Source organism: Nanorana parkeri, unplaced genomic scaffold (assembly GCF_000935625.1).
Source record: "Nanorana parkeri isolate BGI_ZX_2015 unplaced genomic scaffold, ASM93562v1 scaffold310, whole genome shotgun sequence".
Classification (NCBI taxonomy): Eukaryota; Metazoa; Chordata; class Amphibia; order Anura; family Dicroglossidae; genus Nanorana; species Nanorana parkeri.
Genome location: NW_017306578.1, coordinates 747,594 through 768,322, shown reverse-complemented (window position 1 = coordinate 768,322; position 20,729 = coordinate 747,594). Strand labels below are relative to the sequence as shown.

General features: G+C 39.3%; 1 protein-coding gene across 1 annotated transcript in view; it reads right to left on the bottom strand.

The window, feature by feature from the left end:
- LOC108788185 (neuronal acetylcholine receptor subunit alpha-7-like) overlaps positions 1-20,729 on the bottom strand; it is a 128,777-nt gene that overhangs the window by 33,123 nt on the left and 74,925 nt on the right. Inside the window, exons 5-8 of the mRNA XM_018557918.1 lie at positions 16,143-16,222; positions 13,169-13,336; positions 7,671-7,865; positions 5,022-5,108 (exon numbers count right to left, since the gene is read on the bottom strand). Coding sequence (XP_018413420.1) covers positions 5,022-5,108; positions 7,671-7,865; positions 13,169-13,336; positions 16,143-16,222 — 530 coding nt within the window. The remainder of the gene's footprint in view (positions 1-5,021; positions 5,109-7,670; positions 7,866-13,168; positions 13,337-16,142; positions 16,223-20,729) is intronic.

Here is a 20,729-nt window from a genome sequence, read left to right as displayed (position 1 = left end):
CCCCCCCCCCCCCCCATAGACTTCAGTAGGGTTGTATTTGTGTGCATTAAATAATAATCACAACATCAACCTATCAGGCCAGCGAATAAAGAGAGGGCAGTTGTGATGGAAATAAATAGAAACAGAAAGGTACAACTTGTAGATACAACTGAATCTTTCCAAAGCTTTTCCAGTAGGTTAGAGAGATAATGCGTATGCTACCATAAAACCTTGCTCTTTCTAGGCAGCCATTAATTTTAAACATTAGGAAGCACTTACATTAAAAACATTCATAAGATGAAGAATTGAAAAGAATTAAACAAAACATGCAGAAAGAAAGAGATTTTAATTACTCTTGTCAAATTTGCTATCTTAAAAACTCCTGGAGACAAATTGTCAAAAACGTCACTTTGCCTAGACATCAGAGACAGTTGGAAATTAGATGTACACACTAACTGAATCAATCTCTGTGTATTATGAAAAAATTCAATTTTATTTTAAAAAATTCTCCTGTTGCCTCTTTGTGACTACTTCCTTTACTCCAGCCACGTCATGTCTAAATGCATGTGCATGTCAGAGCCCACCATGCTGCCACAGACAGGATATATAACAGGTTTTACAATATAGTAGTGCTTTTCACAGAGATATGGATTCTTAAGTGATTTAGAGCGTAGAGTTAAACGATTTTAAAGGATCGTTTTTTGTTTTTTTTTACAGAAAAAAAAGATGTTACTCAAAAGAGACAAATATGGCAGCAGCAAAACAAATAGGGGAATAAGACTGTTTTTTTTTTGGGTTTCAGCAGAGTCCAGTCAATAAAGCAGAAAATTGATCTGATATTGGCTCTCTAGAAACAAGTCTCTTGGCAGATGTTCCTTTCTTGATGGTAAAGGAAAGCTCCAGATGCAGCTTTTTATTGGCTTTCTAGAGATGGTCATCGAGCCAGCTCCCACCCAATCAGAAAAGCCCAAGGGTGTGAGACAGGAGGGCTGAAGTGCTTTTTGTTCTTCCACCTGAACCTCCCATAATGTCAGTTTCCTAAATGCAGGCATATTTTTATTGATTACATGTTACCATCTCATAGACCATAGATTATTGTGGGTGCTTGGTATGTCTGCGACCAGTGTTTCATGAGATATATATACAGGTGAAACTTAAGAATATAATTAGAATATCCTGCAAAAGTTCATTTATTTCACTAATGCAACTTAAAAGGTGAAACTAATATGTGAGATAGACTCATTACATGCAAAGCAAGATAGTTCAAGCCGTAATTTGTCATAATTGTGATGATTATGGCTTACAGCTCATAAAAACCCCAAATCCACAATCTCAGAAAATTAGAATATTGTGAAAAGGTGCAATATTCTAGGCTCAAAGTGTCCCACTCTAATCAGCTAATTAAGCCATAACACCTGCAAAGGGTTCCTGAGCTTTTAAATGGTCTGTCAGTCTGGTTCAGTAGGAATCACAATCATGGGAAAGACTGCTGACCTGACAGTTGTGCAGAAAACCATGATTGACACCCTCCATAAGGAGAGAAAGCCTCAAAAGGTAATTGCAAAAGAAGTTGGATGTTCCCAAAGTGCTGTATCAAAGCACATTAATAGAAAGTTATGTGGAAGGGAAAAGTGTGGAAGAAAAAGGTGCACAAGCAGCAGGGATGATATTATAATTATTCGAGTTTCACTTGTATATATGTATATTTCGGAAACTAGTTTTGTTATCTTTTGTGTATTCAACTGGTATCTGTAAAGTGTTCTGGCTGTCATTCCTTTACAATCCCTCATTAAAAGGTGGAGGCCATCATACAGGACTGATAAGATAACAAATTATAGAAAATCAGATCCTTTGGTGCTCTGGTCATTTGGTGGAATTTAATCATGTTTGAAGACCCTCTAACACAAGTAGTTATATTTAACGGGTATTCTATTTTGATCATGTCTATTAGTGGTGAATTTCAACAAACTGAGGGGACGATGGTGTTGCCTAATTAGTTTTGAGGTGCCCAGACCTCATTACTGTCACAGTGACAACAATGGACCATACCTGTGTAATGTGTTTTGAAACAACCACTTGCAGTTTCCGTAAGAAACCCACTGTATGTGACCAGCTGGGAACAAAGGAGCACAACTGGAAGAAAAGGACAGAGCAGTGCCATGCCAAATTACAGGAATATCCAGGGTCTGGGCAAGGCAGGCCCTTCATAGCAGGATTACCAGGTATAATGGTAATGAAAGCTGAAGATTTAAAAATACTACTCAAAATTACTTTTGTAATTATTAACATATTAAAGTTTATATGAGATTTTAGTATCTGTGTTGATTTTTACTCACTAACCCACACAGCCAACCTAAGCCCCACAGCTAGGCACAACACTTAAAACTCAACTGCCTCCCAGTTGTAGCTTCAGTGTTGTGCCAACAGCATATGAAACAAATCAGTATCCTAAATTGTAGATTCTGTGGCCCGAGTACATGTGGCGCTATATAAGCGCTGCGCAAACTGATGGCGCTATATAAATCCTGTATAATAATAATAATGTGTTATACAGTCAGAGTTAGAGACCCTAAGTGCACCTATAAATCTTTAGATTGATCAATTCTACAAAGGCTATAAGGAACTCAATACCTTGATGTCCCTCTGGGACCTTTAATGCCTGTTTATGTTTCCAGTTAACTTGTGTTAATCATCCACCAATGTCTTATGATACGCTTGAATGGCGATTGGAAGTATTTGTACACTGTAAAACACTACTTTGTTCTGTCTTTCAATAAACAATGATTATGTAAAAGAAGCAAATCCATACACAGTGTCACCAAGAGTTGTACACCACCAAATACTTTGATTGAAATTATATTTTATTTCAATTACTACAAACAGGAGAATTCTGTTTAATTCAACGTTATCAATATGTCTACACCATAGGAGACATTAATGAGGTGATTGCGATTACATTTCACTGTAACTACTGCAATCAAGAGAAATCTGGTTATTTGACTGTCACAAAGAGTTCAGCATCACAGAATACTCTAATAAAATGCCTGAGATTATGTTTGCTGTAACTACAACAAACAAGAGAAATCTGATTCTTTTAGTCCTCCTATCAATTAGATTAGGGCTGCACAGATACTTTTTGAGTACCAGTGCAGATACTTGGCATTTTCATGAGAACTACCAGGGTTGCAGTGGTTGCAGCTGGGACCTGGCTCTGGCACTCCACCACTGTCCTGAAATCATTAGTCTGTATTGTTTTAGAAAAACTGTCACATGACAATAAACAAAAATGTATCAGTACTCGTACTTGTAAGTACTCGGCAAGTACCAGTACTCGTACTCGCAAAACTGGTATCTGTGCATCCCTTTATTTATATTTATAAAAACAAAATCGTACATTAAAACAGAGATGTACAAATCCCAGGAGCTCCGTGTAATCCTTACAAATGACAGCTGCCTCCTAATTTTTGAATTTTTCTCTAGTGCAGTCTTGGAGCTCAAAAGTATCGGTACATGTACTCGTACTTGTACCGAGTACTGTACTTGGTATCTGTGCAACCCTAAATTAGATCATTACTTATTAAAATGCAGATCAAATACATTATGCAAAGCAAATTAGAAACATTTCAGTTCATCCAGCCATGGAATTGCATGAATGTCTTCCTCAAGGCATTTACAGCTATTGACCATAACTGAAATCAGTCTCATTCAACTCACTTTATTTTTGGATGATTTGCTGTTTATACTTCAACTGTCCAATTGTCTAACAAAATTATTCATGTGCATACAAATTTTGTAAAGAAAAACAATGTTTTAAATATAATGGTTCATTTATAGCAAATATTTTGCACATTCTACTACAGGCAATAGAAAAGCCATTGCTTTCACTAGAGCCATGCCCCACTAAAAGCCCTGTGTATTGAAAAAAGGCCTTCTAGTTGAATTTTTGGAACACTGCCATTCAAGTGAACGGATACAGGGTCCTTAAAAAACACAAGAGGGCTGAGAATTTTCACACAAATTGTGTGAATACTTTAATTATCCAGTCATGTTAAAAGCAAATTCCAATGTACTTATTTCATTTGCACAGTAATTTGCTTTTTACATGACTGGATAATTAAAGTGAATATTCACACTTTATTTTGTAAACCAGTCTCATCTTAAGGTCAACCATCTTCATGTCAACCATCTCCATCTCCATGTCAGCATGATTTCCATATCAACCTGTGATGCAAGGCACACTAATCCATACATTTTGGTGTTACCAAGCCCTTACTGAGATGCAGCAAAGATAACAATCGTCACAAACAAAAGTATTTATGTTTCGACGCTGATTATTTTAGTACTATGCTCCAGTCATGTTCTTGAGTTATAACACAAATCTCACATTTATATCAAAGAGAAGTCATTTTCTCACTTCTTCAGTTCAACTTCAACTATAGATGTTTGTTCTTAGGTTTTTTACTTGTGCTTATTTGCTTGTGCTTATACCCGCTAATAATTACAATTAAAAAGCTGAAAAAATTATGTATACAGTTTACAGTCTACGATGTTGAATTTATAAAATTTCAAAGAACATCAGTGCTCTGGCCTTGCATCAAGAGAAGGAGGTGGATAATAAATCTGTTCATAAAGGAAATATGGTAAACTCTTGTTGTAGTCTTGTTAATAAATTGGAGGAAAGGGATTTGGTGTGCTGATCATATAATCCGATAGAGGAAAATAAACTACCAATGAAAGACAGTAACTGGGGCAGGGACTGATGTGAATGGCACTATATAAATACCAATAACAAATAAATTCTATACCCTTCTTGCCAATTACAGAAATGTCTATAAATGTATTTTGTCTGAGACATATGCTGTATGCAGATTGACGAATTAAAGATTACACATCAATCTTCAATAGATACAGGAGTGCCGCATACAGAAATGTCTAGGTTTTAAAGGAAATCTGCTCATAAACTTTATCAATGATGGCATTATTTATTACTTAGGTGTAAAATGGTACAAGCCAAACACACAATAAAAAAAAAACTGACTTACCGATTAGTGGTACAGAATCGGATGTTGCAGGCATAATTTCTGCTACAAGCAGCATAAAGACTGTCAGTGACAACAGAACAGTGATGCCTAGGGCATGAAAGGGGAAAAAAACGTAATCCTAATTTAAATTGTGTTAATTCACTGCAGTTAAGGATACAATATTGTTGGAAAAAATGTAAACATTTTGAAATATATGTGTAGTACTTACCATTATTGGCCTCATTTGACACCTATCTCTGCTCTCTGGCAGAACTACAGCCATCACTAGAATCTTCAGCATCTGTGTCTCCCCACATCACGCTGTGGCTCCCCACCCCCTACATATTGTAGGATGCTGAATGCCTGTTGTTTAAGGGCCCGTTCACACCAACAGTTGCTTTATAATGCAGCTGTTGGTTCAATGTGAAGGCTTCAGTGCCTGATGTGCTGGAAGAGTCATATAGGGGATCCCACCACACTCCTGACCAAGAACGCCCCAACTTCCAATGGGGTGGTGCTGAAATGACAGCGGATAGCCCCGTTGGATCAGTTAAACAGAATAGTAAGTCACCAGCACTCCAAAGATTCTGTAGAGAAAAGTTTTTATTTCCATGTGTACAGTTACATCACCAAGTGTAGCAACATTTCGGAACGCATCCAGTGATGCATTCCGAAACGTTGCTACACTTGGTGATGTAACTTTACATATGGAATAAAAAGAACTTTGCTTGGAGAACCTATGGAGTGCTAGTGACTTATTATTCTGATTATCTGATGTGCTCGAAAAGGTGCATTGCACAGTAAACTCTTTTTTTATTTGTTTATTAGAACTTTATTGAAATGTACAAAGTGACATTTCATTTGACAATAGCAGAACTGTCCAGAAAAATGCAGCACTCCACAGAAAATCACTGGAATGAAAATCTTTATATAGGAGCAGGAAAACACACCCCTAGAATTCCTCCCCATTATCTTCAGACTCTAACATGTTTCACCGTTATGGCTTTGTATGCTACTTTGTCCTAAATAATTCCTTCATTTTAAGTAGAAAAAGATTGTTAAAATAGTAGTGTATTTGTAAAGGGTAAAACATAAAACAAATTTCTAGGAGATAGAGAAGCAAAGCCCAAAAATATTCTCCCTCTTTCTCCTAGTGATTTTGTATTTTCTCACTCAGCCCATAAGATGCCATGAATGAGTCTGGTGTCGGGGAGGATGTAACTCCTGTACGCATGCACAGGAGTGACATCATTAGTGGCCAACCAATGGACGAAAAGGACTTCCAAGAATCCAGAATTGCTAGCAGCGGAGGCCGCGGGGGACAGGGCTGAGGATCCGACAGTGCTGGAGAAGGCCATACTTAAACCCCCACCCTGTGCATAGCAGTTTACTTCCGCTTTTAATGCAGTGAAAAATGAACATTTATCAAAGCAAATTCACTCACAGTTTGAAGAAGTTTTAAAAGTTGCAGTAGTCATCCTTTAGCTGCGTTATGTGTTACATTATAAAGAACACTTATGTAATGTGCATCATATATTAATTTCCATGTACAATGCCATATAGAATATAAAACATTGTTGTTAACCTCAGTTTGTGCTATTAGACTTGGAGCTAGGGATGCGCCGATACCAAGTACCGTACTTGGTACAAGTACAGACTAGAGACTAGAGAAAAACTCAAAACATAGGAGGCAGCTGTCAGTTGTAAGAGCACACGGAGCTCCTGGGATTTGTACATTTCTGATTTAATGTATGATTTAGTTTTTATAAATATAAATAAAGGGATGCACAGATACCGCTATTGCGAGTACAGGTACTGATACTTGCCCAAGTACATACAAGTACAAGTACTGATACATTTTTGTTTATTGTCATGTGACAGTTTCCCAGCTACAACCACTGCAACCCTGGTAGTTCTCGTGAAAATGCCAAGTATCGGCACTAGTATCTGAAAAATAGTATATAAGAGATCCGTCTGAATATTTTAGGTATCTAAAATGTATAATAACGTCCATGCTAATAAATTATATATAAACATTATACATAGACATTTTAGGTGGTTTTACTGTTCAGATCAAACTCATACCATCTAATAGTCCCAATTTTGGTGTGATGGTCGCAATTTTCAGGTCCTGCAAGGATCTGGGTTTGTTGTAATTGTGATATGTCCACCTATAGTCAAACTGAGACAGGTGTTTGAGGAGGTGGGGGGATTGGATGGAGAGAAATATGCCCTAAGTTTTTATTTAATTTTTTTAAGTTTGGGAGTATGCTTTCCTTCTACTACATATCTGGTTGGAACTAGAAGAGGAAGAACGTGCCTCAAAAACTGTCCTCAGTGATGCTTCATGAGTCATTAACGTATTTTGAGAAACTGATTCTAGATTACCTTTAAATGTTTTGATGTATTGCTGATCATTTTTGTACATAACATTTTTCCATGCTGACTTTGATTACATTTTAATTGCTCTACTACCATCTCCCTACCTATGATACATAATGAAAAACATTGATGTTTTTGTGCATTGTTTTGCAAATTTAGCAAACTAGTCAAACTAATAATAATGTGCATAGCAAAAATAAGCAGACAATATCATAAGATATAATTCTAACGCTGAGAACATATTTTATGTATTTTCCATTATTACTTTGAAAATCATTTATTACAAACCTAGAGATATCTTTTCTCCCGAATCAGCAGGCAGAAGGAACACGAGCAACGCCAACCCAGATATAAGGACACATGGTATCAGTAAATTTAATCCATAGTATAAAGTGCGTCTGCGCATGGTCACTGTGTAGGTAACGTCAGGGTATGGCTCCTTGCAGCAATCATAATATAGTTCATTTCTTTTTCCTGGCACATCTACAACACAAAGAAGATATTGTAAATACAACAAATTATTGTCAGTAGCACAGCATTAGAAGGTTTTCTATCTAAAGAAAAAAACTGAATTTCCATTTCATGGAAGCAGTCCTCTACTAAATGCCTGATTGGAATCTGGTCTACCGATCCCACCCATAGCTAGTATGCTTTTTTTGGCATAGAGCTGGGGTAGGCAACCTTGGCACTCCAGTTGTGGTTAAACTACAAATCCCATCATGCCTCTGGGAGTTATGCCTGTGTCTGTCAGAGTCTTGCAATGCCTCATGGAATTTTTAATTTCCCCACAGCTGGAGATTTGGAGTGCTGAGGTTGCTTACACTTGTCTTGGAGGATAGCCAAAAACCTACTGAGATTTGGAGTGCTGAGGTTGCCTACACCTACCACTTTTCTCATAGTATAATGCACATTGCCACCTGTGTGTCCTCCCCTTAGATTTATATGAAATGCTATCTTTATTTACTCTGTTAAAATCATTTTAGTTTAACAAATCCTAAGCACCTGGTTGGTTACATTAAAATTTTAAAAAAGAGGCCAGACTTTTGAAAAAGTCCTTTAATTAAAAAAAAACAATGGATCCACAGAGGTAATCCAGCATCAATCACATCGTCCAGCTTTGTCCACGATGGCAATGACTCGACAAAATTGAGCTAGCGGTGACATCACCGTTAGCTCCGCCCAACTGTTTACATTTGCTGGCACCTGTCAGAGTCTTCCAGCAACTGGGTGTCACTTGACGTCATGATGTCATGGCCGGCTCCGCCCAATTGTTGTTCAGTGACGGATCAGCGTCCCCAGGTCATTTGAAGACGCTGATCTATCATTACAGCACAACAACTGGGCGAAGCCAGCCGTGACATCACGGCCAGCTCCGCCCAATTGTTGCTTAGTGACAGACCAACATCCCCAGGTCATTTGAGGATGCTAATCTGTCATTACAACTGGGCGGAGCGAGCCATGAAATCACGGCTGGCTTGGCCGACTTCGGGAGCTGTACGGGCCAGTGTATAGCCCGTACAGTAGCCTTAAAGTTCGACTGAGCCAAATGGCAGAGGCAGTCAAAGAGAGCCGAAGGATCAGACGAAGCTGCGACTGGATCCTTCGGCTCCTTTGTGAATGACCCTCTAAATGTATCTTTAGATGCAACAAAAGTATGCTTAAAAAAGAAAGAAAGGCTTAAAAAAGACATGTGATGACAATGTTGGATGAGAGAGGAGAGTGAGCAGAGGGCTGACTTCATATGTATGCTCCTACTGGAAAACACAAAAAAAGAGATAAAGCGCACTCCTGTGGGCAAACTTCAATTGGATGGCTGTTGTTTGTAGGTGTGCAAAGCTCCTCACTACAGGGAGAGGACCCTGTTTATTAACAACAGCAGATAAAAACAAAAAGGACAGGAGCGCAACTACCAGAAGTGACGTAAATGGAATCAAACTAGGCCAAATCGATTCCATTTACGTCACTTCTGGTAGTTGCGCTCCTGTCCTTTTTGTTTTTATCTGTATGCTCCTACTGGCATTGTTGCCTTGACCTGTGCTACAGTGGAGGTCACATATCTGTACTGTTCCGTGCCGTGATCACAAAATGGGCTACAGAGAATTGCAAATGCTTTGTGAGATGAAACAGCTCAGATGTATGTATTTCAGCTGTGTGTTTAACTTCTCAGTTCAGGAGTTCAGCTTTATAGAAGTACATTGGAATAAAAACCGCTGAATCTGTCACTGAACAAAGTAACGTTACATTCTCATCCACAGCACTCATTGGCCTTAATTTGAGCTTTGTAGATAATTGCTATGTAAAACCTGTCTGACCTGATATGTATATAAATCCAAAGTAGGTATAGAGGCACTCACTGCAGCAAACATAAATCAAAACATCAGCATTTTATTGGCAAGTGTTTATTGTTAATTGTCAATGTTTCCATTGAAACATTGACACTAAAATGCTGATGCTTTGACTTATCTCCTTTGTAAGACCCATGAGTGCCTCTATACCTACTTTGGGTTTGTATGGACTTTTTTTGTGGATGAGCACCCATAGAACACCCCCATTTTCCCAGTTTGTGTTGAAATTTATGTAGTTTAATGTCTCAATGGGCTCTGAAAATAAAGCATAGAATAAATAAACAATTGGACATCCAAAAGAAATCATGGAATAATTTTCTTTAACAAAATGTAATCAAATTTTTTGACTCATCAAAGAGGCCACCTTTCGCAGATATAACCACCGAACACACTTGTGGCATTCTTTCTACAATGGAAATCAAATATTGTTCAAAAAGTTATTTCAACACTGTTGCAGAAGTTCCCACAAATGTGTAGCACTTGTAGGTTGCAGTTCTGTCTGAAGATCTCAAATTTTGATTAATTTATCCATAAGACCTCCTTTCAGTCTTCAGTAGTCCACTGGTGGTGCCTAAGGGCCCAGGCAAGCCTCTTTTTCTTATTTTTCCATCTTAGCAATGGCTTTCTTACTGCTACTTGACCTGTCAAAGCTGCAGCTCAAAGTCTTATCTTAACAGTTGAAACTGAGACTTGCTTACTTCGATTAATGTTAAGCTGTTTCCTAGTGCCTTTTGATCGTGTAAAAAACTGTAATCACTGACACCTTGGCTCTCTTTGCAATTTCTCTAAAGGAAATACCTACACTTTTAAAGGTTATAATGGTCTATCTGGCTTCCTTTGTTAATTGCCTTTTTCTTGAAATTTTGAGAGCAATATACTACTTCCTGCAGTACAATACTGTCCAAATATTGCTTAAGAGGGTGTAGTACCATAGTCTGTTCCAACACTGCTTTAATACAGACGGAGGACTTGTGGGTTATCAACAATAGCTGGGGCTGCTGTAGGAATTGTTAGCATAAACTTTCAAGGCTTAATTTACTTACATTGCTGCAGAACAACTGTGAGTTGTTAACCCATTACTTCTTCCCTGAAAAGGCCTTTTTGTATAACTCTGAAATGTACATTTTTTATGTTTTTGTTAAATTATTATTTTTTTTTTACTTTACCAACACTTTAGACTTCTCCCAGACCTGTATTTTTAGTGTTGCCTAACCTTAATGTGAAATTGTTTCTTAAATTCATTTTCTAATACATCATCAACACACCATAATTCTTTAGTGTACTGTAGATAATTCTGGAGGCAATATACCTAAAATCCTGTATACAGCATATAGAACATATTTCTATAGAATTCAGAGTTTCTTACTTAAAATATGTTGATGCAAATCAGTGCTAGACAACTTGAAATAGGTTTTGTGAAAATTCTCTCATTCCTTCTCTTGAGGAATTAGGTTGTAACTGACAGATGGTACTAAAAGGGTTTCAGTTATGTTTCCAAATTAATGCTGTGATGTGTGTAGGAAATAAAACAAGAATTTAAGGAAATCTGGGTTTGACGATTTATATGTGTTGACATAAAAATATATGTGTCAAATGTTAAAAAAAATTACTAGAGCATTGTCTGCCCAATTATGGAAACAAATGAATACAAGAAGAAATCTAATAAAATTGATGTGATAGGAAGTCACAATAAAATCAAGATGGGCTCAGATCTCATGAGAGATCATGGGCAGGAACCAGTATCAGCTTAAAAATAAGTAGAAGTATTTTAAAACTTGTTTTTCTTTTATACTAAACTCTAATTACCAGGACTAGGTAGACAGGGAAATGGGTTGGTGGTGGACCATTTTTTCAATGTTTTAAAAAAAAGTAAACAGCCAGCAGATGAGATGATATTCTACACCATCCTTAGGCCTTGAATCAGCTGGATCTGGGCCAAATCTTAAAATTGAATTCAAGTACGTAACTATTAACAGAAATGTATCTTATTTGTGTATCACTCAGATGTAGATCCTCAAATCACCATCATTCTGGAGGGTGGCTACTTTTGTTCCCCATGGTCCCTGTGTGTGTTGTAAATTAGCCACGACTCCAAACTCACTTCCGTGATGGACTACAATCTCATGTTTAGTTTACTAATTTGTATGGAATTTGTAGTCCATCATGGGAGTGAGCTTGTAGCGGTGGCTACTCACACAGAGACCATGGGGAACAAAAGTAGCCACCCTCCTGAAGGAAGGACAGTCTCAGCATGAATTTTAGGATCTACAGCTGAGTGATACACAAATAAGCTGCATTTCCGTTAATAGTTAAGGTACTTGAATGCATTTTTAAGATTTAACTAATGAGTTTAGGGTCACTTTAAATGAGAGACAAGGAAGTGGAGAAATCAACTTTCTAAACAACATCTATTACCTATTATCTAGATCCGTGGCTTTCTACTGGTGGGTCACGACCCAAAAGTGGGTCACAAACCCGTGTTCAGTGGGTCACCATGTGTCTTCCACTGCGCCAGGTGAGAGGTTCACCAGCCTCCCCTTAGTGCAGCACTGTCAGTTCTCACACCAAGCAGCCATTCAAAATATACTGCCCGGTGCCGAGTATCAGCTTGAGGTGGGATGGGCTGGAGGTATGGCCGCGAGGGAGCTCCATCCATACACACATTGCTTACAGCTCCCTTGCATACCCTGTAAAGGTTCCAGGACCAGAGTGACATCACATTCTGGCTCCCATCACCTCTACAGGGCACGCAAGGGAGCTGTTCAAGCAATGTACTATGAAGTTGGGGAGCTCACAGAGCACTCGCACAGGTTTATTTAAGGGCTTGCTTGCCCACTTTTATTGACATGAAAGTCATTTATACAATGTGATTACCCTCGTAGGGGTTCTTTAGCATCTCATGCACAGGAACACATGCATATCCAGGCTCCTAGCTCTGCCTTTTTCAGCACCGCTGCTTCAGCCGTAGCCCTCAGGCCACTGTCTGTTCCTTCAGACAGTCTCAGTCGTGTGCCTCCTGCACACACCACACACCCTTGGCTTGGCTCAACCCCCTTGGCCTTGCCCACACACCGCGTGTGCCACCGTGTTTTTTTTCATGTTTTTGGAGTGTGTATGTGTGTGTGAGAATGTCTGTGAGTGTGTGTGAGACTGAGTACCGTGCAATTAATGCAATGTACCACACAATCACACCTGCTGCGCATTCTTGTGCAGGAGGTGGTTTGCTTTGCCAATCATTTGAATGGCACCCCAAACGCACTTGCCACCCACAGTTCAATAACCTGTGTTCCAGTGCAGTGCAACTTAATGCCAAGGACACATGTGAGTGTTTTCATTAGCGATCAAAAGAATTTTAATCGATCAAAAAGTTTAACGATTAATTGAAAAATTAATAATTAATTTCTGCAGCCATAGAAAAAAGGCTTAGTTCAGCTTTCTTACCTACTAGATCCCATTCTCCATTAGAAATGTAATTTGAAATATCTGCTTCTAACATTTGTAGGTCAAGTAGCCATCCATTATGAGTCCAAGATCCAAATTTCAATTTGCACCTTTGCACATCAAAAGGAAACCACCGGACATCAATATAGCATGTGCTCTTTAAAATTCCTGAAAAAAGTTAATGCATTTAGTTATTATCATTCTAATCTATTTCTATAAAGAAATGTGTTTACTTGGTGATTAATATCCATAACTAACACTGTACAATAATTTGATAATTCAGGATATATACTTGAAGAGGAAGTGGATAGCTTTTGAAGCTTGCAAGTTACCCAGGAGGTACTCAATAACGCAGGTTTCTTGCAATGTGAGGATGCAAGGAAGCTAGGAACATATTGGTGTTACCGGGGGTATGGTGAGTTGTAAATGTGCAGTAATGGACAGAGTGGATAACCAGGAGCTAGGCCTACAGTATGTGGCTGAAATTGCCTCATACACTCATCTCATAAAGACAGTGAATAGACATGTGCGATTCTTTTCATTCCGAATCAAAATTCGGATGAATTTTCGGAAATACGGAGATTCGGATACATCTGAATTCCGAATTACACCTAAATCGAATGCAAACAAATCCGTTTGCATTGATTTAACCCTTTAGTGAATGGGTAGGGGTGCAAGTACCCCTTACTCATCACAAGGGGGGAGGGCGGCATCTGGGTGCCCCCTTATTTAAAGGGGTACCCCGATGCAAATAAGCACCCTTGCCCGCAGACCCCCACAACCACCGGGTCAGGGTTGTGAGGAAGATGCCCTTGTCCCCATCGACACGGGGACACCCTCCCAATGCCGAGGGCACGTGGCCTGGTAAGGCGCAGGGAGGGGGGGCCCTTGATCGCCCCCCCTTTCCTTCCCTACCGGGCCAGTGCTCGGATCAAGGGTCTGGTAGGACTGTTGGGGGAACCCCACTTTTTTATCTCCCATTTTTTGGGGCTGAGGTTCCCCCTTAAAATTACTGGGGGGAACCCCACGCACTTTTTTTTTGTTTTAACCAGGGGGAGGGTCCCACCTAACATTCCTACCAGACCTAAAGGGTCTGGTATGAATTGGGGGGGAACCTCACACTTTTTTTTCTGCAGACTGAAAAAAAAAATTCTAATGTTATTTTGCTGCTAACGAAATTTCGTCCAATAAACGAATTTCATCCGAATCCCGCAATTAATTCAATTGCGGACCCGAAACCCAAAAACAAAATATACAAAATCCGAATCAAAACTAAACTAAACAATTTTTTTGCTGGTGCACATGTCCAACAGTGAACTAGAGAGGCCTTTCAGATGACAAACAGGTATGCCAGGCCAACACTGCTTGCTAACAGCTTCATTAATCATGTGTCTGACTCATTGTCTAACATTGTAGCATATGTGTTGTTAAAGCGGACCTTTTCACTCAAAAATCAAATTCTACCAATGCATCCCTCTATGTACGATGATTAATAATAACATAGACATGTCAGGTGTAAAATGCTGCGATTTTGAAATACTTACACTTGCAGAGCATTTACTTCCTGCTCTAAAAGGGCAAAATGACTTCAGTTTGCCCGAACATTGCATCCTGGGAAGGTTACATCAGCAGAGCATTGCTGAGAAATCTCATCTCAGGGAAAGGCATTTTCCTTCCCTGAGATGATGTGCATGGTCACCCGTCCTAGTCGCATGTCTAGTCACATGCGCCAGATTTTCAGGAAGAAAAATGGAGAGCTAGTATCCTGCCACTGTCAGAAGACTGGGGAAGAAAATATAAATAAGGTATTTAAAGAATATAAAGCCTGCAATTATCTGGAAGTATGTGTTTGTAGGTTGTCATTACTAAACATGTCTAAAGGAGTGTTTGTTGTTATTTTAAAGACATGGGTAAAGGTGTGCTTTAAACAAGCTCTTTCATGCAAAAAAAAAAAGAAAAGAAAGAAACATTATAAAAGGAGAAAAGAAACACCTCCAGAGGGCGTGCATGTGAGCTTTACAAGCAATGCACTTATGGATGGAGCACCATCAAAGCACAGCAGCTCACACTAGACTCCAGGATGAGGATTCAATCCAGTTATTGTAAGGTAGGGAGACTGGGTGGATCTTAAAATCATTTTTGGGAGTGTGTATGTGTGTGTGGGAATGTCTGTGTGTGAGATTGTGTCTGTGTACCACGGAATTGCACCTAACATGCATTCTGCTGCGGGAGGTGAGTTGCGTTGCCTTTCATTTGAATGGCACCCCAAACACACCTCCCACCCACAGTTTGATCGCCTGCACTGGAACACAAGGTACCACAATGCCATGCGTTCCAGTGTGGTTCGACTTGGGTCGCGACTTAATGACCAAGGACAAATGTGGGTCCTGAGGTTACACAGGTTGAGAACCATTGCTCTAGAGTGTGTATGCTTGTACCTTTACAGCATTCCATTACCTTTCCTATATGACAGCAGTGCCCCTTCCCCAATTCCTGTGCAAATACTAACTTTTTGAAAGGAAGTATTTCCATTGGGTTAGTCATGTCTCCACATGACTGGGGCTTGATGACTTGCCTCTCAGACATTGAGCACTAATTGTGTGGAAGGCAGGAGGCAGCATATACACTCTGAGCACCTGAAAGTATTTGGACTTGACAAATAGTCTGTATAAATGGTGGGAGGAGGGAGTGAAAACTGGCATCTTCACTTTGATTGCTGAGGGACCTTTTCCTGGCACTGCAGCCACACACATTTTCAGAAGGAGAGGTCAGGAATGGTAGCCATCATGTTTCTCCAGTGACAGATTAACTTAAATGTGCCCCTTGCTAAACATTATACAGGCTAATTTCACACAGCCAAAACTTCAGGGCCTTTTAAAAAAAAAGTGACTGTTAATTTTCCAACGAGATTTGTAAATTACATCAAATTTGCTGGCACCGAAACTAAAGTAAATGATCAAAAATTGACACTAACCTGGTGGGATATATTGACAGGCACCAGAAGAGTTGACCAAAACATTAGTATGAAAAGTTGCATCAAATCTTTCATCTGCACTGAAACACAAACAGAGAAATGCAGTTAGAAGACAGTTATATGGATTAGGTGTAACATGTAATAAAAATGCACAGCGAATATGTAGCTTTTTTTTTGCACAGTGAAATATTTTCATCCAATGGTAAGCTGTATAAGGGTATGTAAAACCATTTTTTTAATTGAGAGGGGAATAGTTAGAGCCCCTGTTTGGTTTTATGTGCTGTCTGTGTTACTGCTGGGGAGATTTACCCTTACTATTGGTTCTGGAGACCATTGTCATTTAAACACGACTAGGTACAATTTGGCAAGGCAGTGATGTCAAAAGGTAAGGCTTTAAGTGCATAACATGAACGAGCCCCTCCAAGATGCTCAATAGAGGGTACACTGTACTTGTGCAGTCTACATCGTGAATATCAGAGTAGGAGTATAGCCCACAATCAAAGAAAAGAGTGAAGCAAACAAGAAAAACAAAAGAGACAAAGGAGAGAAAAGAAGGATGTCAGTCGCCAGCCTAAGGGCCCAGAAGGGGAAGTTCCACATACATAGGCATAGAGTTCAGGTAATCAATAAAGAACAGAAGTGATCGGTAGTACAGAAATGCAACCAGAGGCTCCAGACAGCGTATAATTGTGGATTCAGCTGGCTCAATTCAGTGGTGAGTTCTTTCCGATAAATAGATTGTAATTCAGTCACTTATTCCCTAAGGGAGGTGGGAGTACTTGACTTCCAGTGCCTTGGTATGACTGCCCTAGCAGCAATTAAGAAGAATCGTAATATGCTCTTTTTTGTTGAAGAGATAAGACAAGAGAGCCAATTGAGGGAATCTTTCAACAGACGTTGCCAACAACTGATCGAAGGTGTCAAAAACACCATTCCAAAAACGAGCGAGGAGAGGGCATGACCACCATATGTGTAACATTGTGCCTGACTGGGCCAAGCAGCGCCAGCAGACATCAGAAACAGAAGGGTAAATAGAATGAAGTCTAGTAGGACAGTAATATCATCGTGAAAGATTTTTATAATTCCTCTTCTGAGCTCTACTAGCTATGGACAAAATATGTGACAAGGAGAATGATTTGGAAACACCGTCCTCCGATAGAGTACAGCCAATCTCCCTTTTCTAATCTTTAACAAAAGGAGGATGGCCAGCCTAGAAATATGGCAATAACAAACTTTATAGAGTGAAAACTGGCCTATGGGGGGAATTTGTCTAGTTTTTTTCTATGTTTAGTGGACAAAAGTGTCTATAGTTGGTGAATACAGGCTACAATAATGCAAAAACGGTCATATGTGGGATCCCTGTACCAGAAAAATTAAGATTTATTTGCAAAAATACCAAGTTCGGGGGGGGTTGGCCTTGTCGTGGGGTGGACAACAGCACTTGCAACCTGCAACTGCTTCCCCTTGGACAAATGACAACAATGAACTGCATGTATCTCCCACAGATACCATCCAGGACTTACACTCAAAACCTTCCAGATCTCCCCAGACATAACAAGCCATAACCCATCCCACAACTGCAATTCTAAACAGGTGACATCTGTATTCTGCGCCAAAGCACCCAGACAAACAGTACTGAAACTCATGCACATTATCAGAGAAAAACAGAGAATGTCCCTAATAATTGGTTACTGTGAATCAGATCCTCACCACCATGCAACTATTGGTTATTGTAGAGTTTATTTAAGAAGCTAAATAGTGGTCACAGCAGATTCTCTTGGTAGCCATCATTGTATTAAGGATTAAATGTGATAGGTGCACCTGGTGCACCTCTTGTCAAAAATAATAAGCATAACTAAACCATAAAGGGTAACACTTTGGTGACATCACTGCAAAAGAAAGGGGACCTTACTAAAACTGGAGCAGACAGAATCTGGTGCAAATTTGCATCACAACCAATCAGCTTCTCTCTTTCATTTTCAAAGCTTAACTGAACAAAGTGAAGATAGAAGCTGATTTGTTACTCTAGGCAACTGCTTCAGATTTTGTCTGCTACAGTTTTAGTAAATTCCCCCATAATTTTCATTAATAACCAAGCTTAATGTATGGAAGATTAATCAAAATTGTGTAGGGTTTTGTGGTGTTGTGTAACCGTGATGCGGTGTTTCAGCTCATCACATGGTTTACTTTTTCCATTTTCTTTTTTAACTGTATTGAGAATGTACTCCATTCGGGTCTCTGCACTGCAGCACGGTATGCTGCACTGGGGTGCCATTTAGTACATCATGTCTGCATTTTTCCATAACACACATCACATCAGCATTGTGGTGTGAATAGGACACATAGAAAATCATTGTTTTCTATGTGCACTAGTGGTGGCTCCACAAGAAATATGTAGGTCATTGCAAATGGTAGCCTTAAGCTGGCCATACACTGTTCTATTTTTTGTATTTTTTCTTTCAGCCCGCAGGCTGAATTTAAAAAAAATAGAGCAGATTCCTCGATCAACGCTTATGAACGCTGATCGAGAAATGCCCGCTGTTTCTTTTGTATTCTGACAGTAGCTGTCAGAAGCCCCAAGCAGAGTTGGCAGCTTATTCGGAGATTTTCCAACCAGCAACTTCGATCTGCTGAGTAAAGGATGCCCACTGGAAGGGTGCTGACAGCGGCTCCCACTCGGCGAATTTTACTAAATTTGCATAATGTATGGCCAGCTTTATTTTTTTAAAATACAAAATCAACAAATAATCTAAACTTAGTGTATACAGGGTGTAGGTTGGCCAAACAGTAATGCTGTCCACACATGTTACAATGTGATTTTACAATCTTACCAATGACAAATATTGTATTATTAGTTTGTAATTTGTCATTCTGGAGGCTGGGGAGCTCCAACAAACACTGACAATATGGCTGCTGTGAGCTCACCATTTTATAGAAGGTCGGCTGAGTTACTCATCCCTAGAAATTATTGGCTGTTGTGACTCAGCTGACCAGGGCCAAAGGCTTTACAAATCCCAGGCATTTGGTGCAGACCTGTAACTCATCCCTACAGCTTGCTTATTTGTTTAAGTTGAGTAGGTATTGTACAGTAACATACTATATATATTCCATTCAATTTGCATATTTTACTGTTAAACTGATTACAAACTACAGTAAAACAAATTTGTATAATTTAAATGTTCCTAAAGCTGTGTGTGATGACTCATGCCCATTTATGCCCCTACTCAGGTTGCTAGGCTAATTGTCATTCCTGGATAGTTGTGAAGGCGAGGTCCCTAAAGACAAGTGTTGACAGGCTTTGGTCCCCTTCAAATAGTTGCTTCAAATGTTGCATCAACACAAGTCTAGTCTATCAATACAAGTCTATGGGAATGCAAAACCCACATGAAGCAGGTCCTTGGAAAGAGTTCAACTGCAGATGAAATGCACCTGTTAGTAAATTTTTAATTATCCTAAATTGATATCCAATTAATGCTATTATACAAGCCCACAGCCTGGTAACACGGGCCCTACAGTGACTTGTATCCTGCTGTTTACCAGCATGATGTACTGGTGGCCTTTAGCAGCCTCTGTTAGCTCCTGGATTTATTCTGGATTCACAATGTTTCTGATGTTTCCCCCTTCATTTTACATATGGACCTCTGGGCTCATCATTGAAGGTCTACTGCGAACCAAATTGTAAAATCCTAGCAGAGTGCTGTAGCTTTAGATGCCAAAGTCTATTTGTATCTGGCAGGCTCCTGATTCAGATCTACTCACACAAAAAAAAAACCCTCTATAATATCTAACAATTTTTTGCATATATTTTCCAATTTATGGGGTGACGTTTTGATGAAGGAGAACGTTTAGTCTGTAAAACCTTTCTCATCTCTCTTGGCTACACTGCCTCATGTTTTATGAGTTTTCAGGTCTGTGCATTTTCCTGGTCACTACATTCCCATAAGAATTTTATGTATCCTGTTCGGGTGCCCATAGTTATGTTTGTTGGGTGCCTCTTTGTTGCTGTGGTATGGAGATGCTATTTTTGCCATCTCTCTGACCTTGCATATACTTGGCATTGAGTTCCAAGGTGCTGTGAGCTTCTGGTTTGATGCAGCCAGATTGGCACTGTTAGTATTTGCTTCTGTCTATGTGCATCATAATTGCAAATTAACCCAGTTGGCCATGAACAAGTATTGTCCCTAATTCTCCCTCCAATGGTTGTGTTTATGGAACCATTTAAATGCAACATGGCATCACAGGGTTATATAACCAATTACAATTATAATTACACTTCACAATTCCATTATATTTATCTGAAGTATGACAAGCATCCTACTGTTAAATGTCTGTTGTACGCAAATAGAAAGATTACAATGCTTTCTCTCTTTGATATCAACCTTTAGATTACAGTATCTTGTCAAAATAAACCAGTGTGTTATAACATAAAAAAATAAGCAAAGCAATGATAAATATATGTCAGAAAAAATATTATCTAAGACTATTTTCATGTAGAATAGAATATTGTAATATAGTAAAGATTGTGCCGATAACCACCCCCCCCCCCCCCCCCCCCCGCCCCCTCCAGGCCATATTTTTTTATACAAA